The 2,569-nt window shown below is 51.8% G+C and overlaps 1 protein-coding gene across 1 annotated transcript; it reads right to left on the bottom strand.

Annotated features, from left to right (window-relative positions):
• Window positions 1–400: 400 nt before the first annotated feature.
• LOC119363944 lies at window positions 401–1,623 on the bottom strand. Its single transcript, XM_037629319.1, has one exon. The coding sequence runs from the start codon at window positions 1,299–1,301 to the stop codon at window positions 759–761; it is 543 nt and encodes a 180-aa protein (XP_037485216.1). The 5' UTR covers window positions 1,302–1,623; the 3' UTR covers window positions 401–758.
• Between the last annotated feature and the right edge of the window lie 946 nt (window positions 1,624–2,569).

Raw genomic sequence — 2,569 nt, 5'->3', positions numbered from 1 at the left:
TCCTGTTCACTCACGTACGTACACCAGTACCACTCTATCAGCTTGCCGGCCGCCTGCTGCTGCTGGTCAGTGCTGTCTCGTGCCTGTCAATCTAAGCGTGCGCGCGTACGTGCACAGCAGCACAGTCCACACAGAGCTGGGCGCGTCCTTCACTTCACAATGGTCACGGACATCCCTGGCCACTCGTACACGCGCTCCTCCGGTCCTGTTCGCGCGGCCAATTACTACTTGATGCAGGTTAATTCGCCCTCTTATTTCTGTTTTGGAGCGTACGTGCCCGTAAGCTACTCCGCTGCACTAGTCCATCTCTAGTGCGTGTATACAGTGAGAAATACTCCCAACCCCAAGGAAAACAGTCAGAGTGTAATCCAACGGACCATGCATACGCCAACACGATCACTTGGAGCTAATAATAATCAAATTGGATTATTATTTTCCGGAGAAGTTTTGTGACAAACTGACGATATCGGCAGGTAGCTAGCTAGCTAGGGATAGCACACAACCCAATACAATCGAAACAGACCCAAAACTCTACCTGCAGCAGCTACATGCTCCATACTGCAGGAGATTAACTAATAATTAATCAATCACCTAATTTTTCTTCTTCATATTTTCCCACACCCCCTATCCTAATTCATACTGATTAAGAACAGTACATGCATCTTATAACGAATGATCCAACAGGAAAGTGCCCTCCGAGCTTATGAGTAGCTAGCTGGCTGACACGAGACGATGATGGGGTACACTGCTTGCTTTGCTTAGCCGAAGAACCCGGTGTTGCTCCAGACGGCGTCGCGCACCCGGCTGAGGTCGCGACCTTTCAGCGTCCTCCCCACGCCCTCGAACACCGACGGCGCAGCCGTGCCGCGCCCGCTGCTCCGTGCCTGGGCCTGCAGGTACTCGTGCGGCGCCATCCACTCCCCGTCCTCCTCACGGCAGCTCACGCCGTAGCCGTGCTCGCCAGACCCAGGCGGGAACCTGGCCGCCGGCCACTCGGGCACCCTGACAGGCGCCGAGCTCGCCACGTGATGATGGTGGCGCCCTGCCGGCGCGGACGCCGTTGCCTCGAACGCCAGCGACAGCCCCCCTGCGGTCCACCGGCCGCGACGGACCTGCTCAGGTTGCCTGCCGCTGCTGGTGGAGCGGTTGGAGTCGGGCGCAGGCGCGGCGAGCACCGACCAGACGTCCTCCTCGTCGAGGTCGGCGAGGTGATCGGCGGCGCCGGCGACGTGGTGACCGCTGGCCTGGACGGGGTAGAGCAGCCGCTCTGATCCGTACCTGCAGCTGCGGCCCTTCCCCATGGATCGATATCACTGGCTGGCTAGCTAGCCTCAGGAAATTGGAATCAACTAGCTAGCGAGTGCCTCTCCCTCCCTCCCTCCTTCCCTATGTATGAATGGATGGATGGCAAGCAAAGAAAACAGAAGAAAAGAAACGAAGAATCTTTGCTACTGGCTAGCTAAGATGAATCGAATGATTGAAGCTTTTTAATCAACTCACACAAAGCCTACTATACTGTCTGCCGTGTACACAAAACCAACTTTTCCCCCAAAAAAGTTAAGAAAAAAACGAGAGCAAGGCTACGAGAGGCCCTGTGGATGGGAAGAACTCCACTCAATGGAGTGGAATGGAATCCATGGGCGGGCAGCCGCTATATATATACAGCCGAGCGGAGCGCAACTTGTTGTGTAGGATCTCCGTGTGCGCGAGGCAGTTTGAGCGGCCATGACGTCGGCACAGCCGCGAGATAAGATGGAGACGAGCTGCCCACGTGACTGCCAGCATGATGTGGGCCCGCAGGCGTAACCTGTTGTGACCTCACACGTGTCCGTTTGTCCACCTGGGCCCATGGAGTTGCCAGCTACAGGGTGCCACGTACAACTCAGGGTGGAGCCCCCGCGCGCATGTCACCAGGCAATGCGCGCATTGCATTCTCGTCCTTTTCCACCCGGGACCGAGAGTACGCATGCTGCATGCATGTAGTAGTATTGTACTCACAGGTTCATACATAAAACATGTAAAAAGAAAGGTTTCGTAGTACATATAAGAATGCAAATGTACTATTCCATGCATAGCAAGCCAATAAAAGCAGTGCTACACAGACGATAGCTTGTGCACGATTTGTGGACGATGGACAACAGCACCCGTTGAGTAGTATTGTTTAACAAATCTGCACCGTTCAAGGATGCCGTCGTCCAAACATCGTGCATGTGCAGTCGTGTGTAGAATAGTTTCGAGCCAATAATGTACTCTCTCCGTTCAAAAATACTTGTCATTAAAATGGATAAAAAGAGATATATATAAAACTAAAATATGTCTAAATACATCTTTTTCGTTCATTTTGATGATAAATATTTCCGGGCGGAGGGAGTAGTACAAATATGAAAAAAAAAGTTCATTCATACAAGTAGTAGTACAATTTAAGTACAGGTTAATTTTAAAAATTATTATGGGCTAATGATGTGGTGACATCCTTATGTAATCATGAACATACGCACTTGGAAAAGATGATGAGTGTACTAAACAGAAGGGTTTAAAACAGGGCACGCACACAACACATTCGACGGTT

The sequence above is a fragment of the Triticum dicoccoides genome, chromosome 2B (genome assembly GCF_002162155.2).
Source record: "Triticum dicoccoides isolate Atlit2015 ecotype Zavitan chromosome 2B, WEW_v2.0, whole genome shotgun sequence".
In the NCBI taxonomy this organism is placed as follows: domain Eukaryota; kingdom Viridiplantae; phylum Streptophyta; class Magnoliopsida; order Poales; family Poaceae; genus Triticum; species Triticum dicoccoides.
The sequence above is the reverse complement of the archived record's forward strand: the minus strand, read 5'-3'. Positions and strand labels throughout refer to the sequence as shown.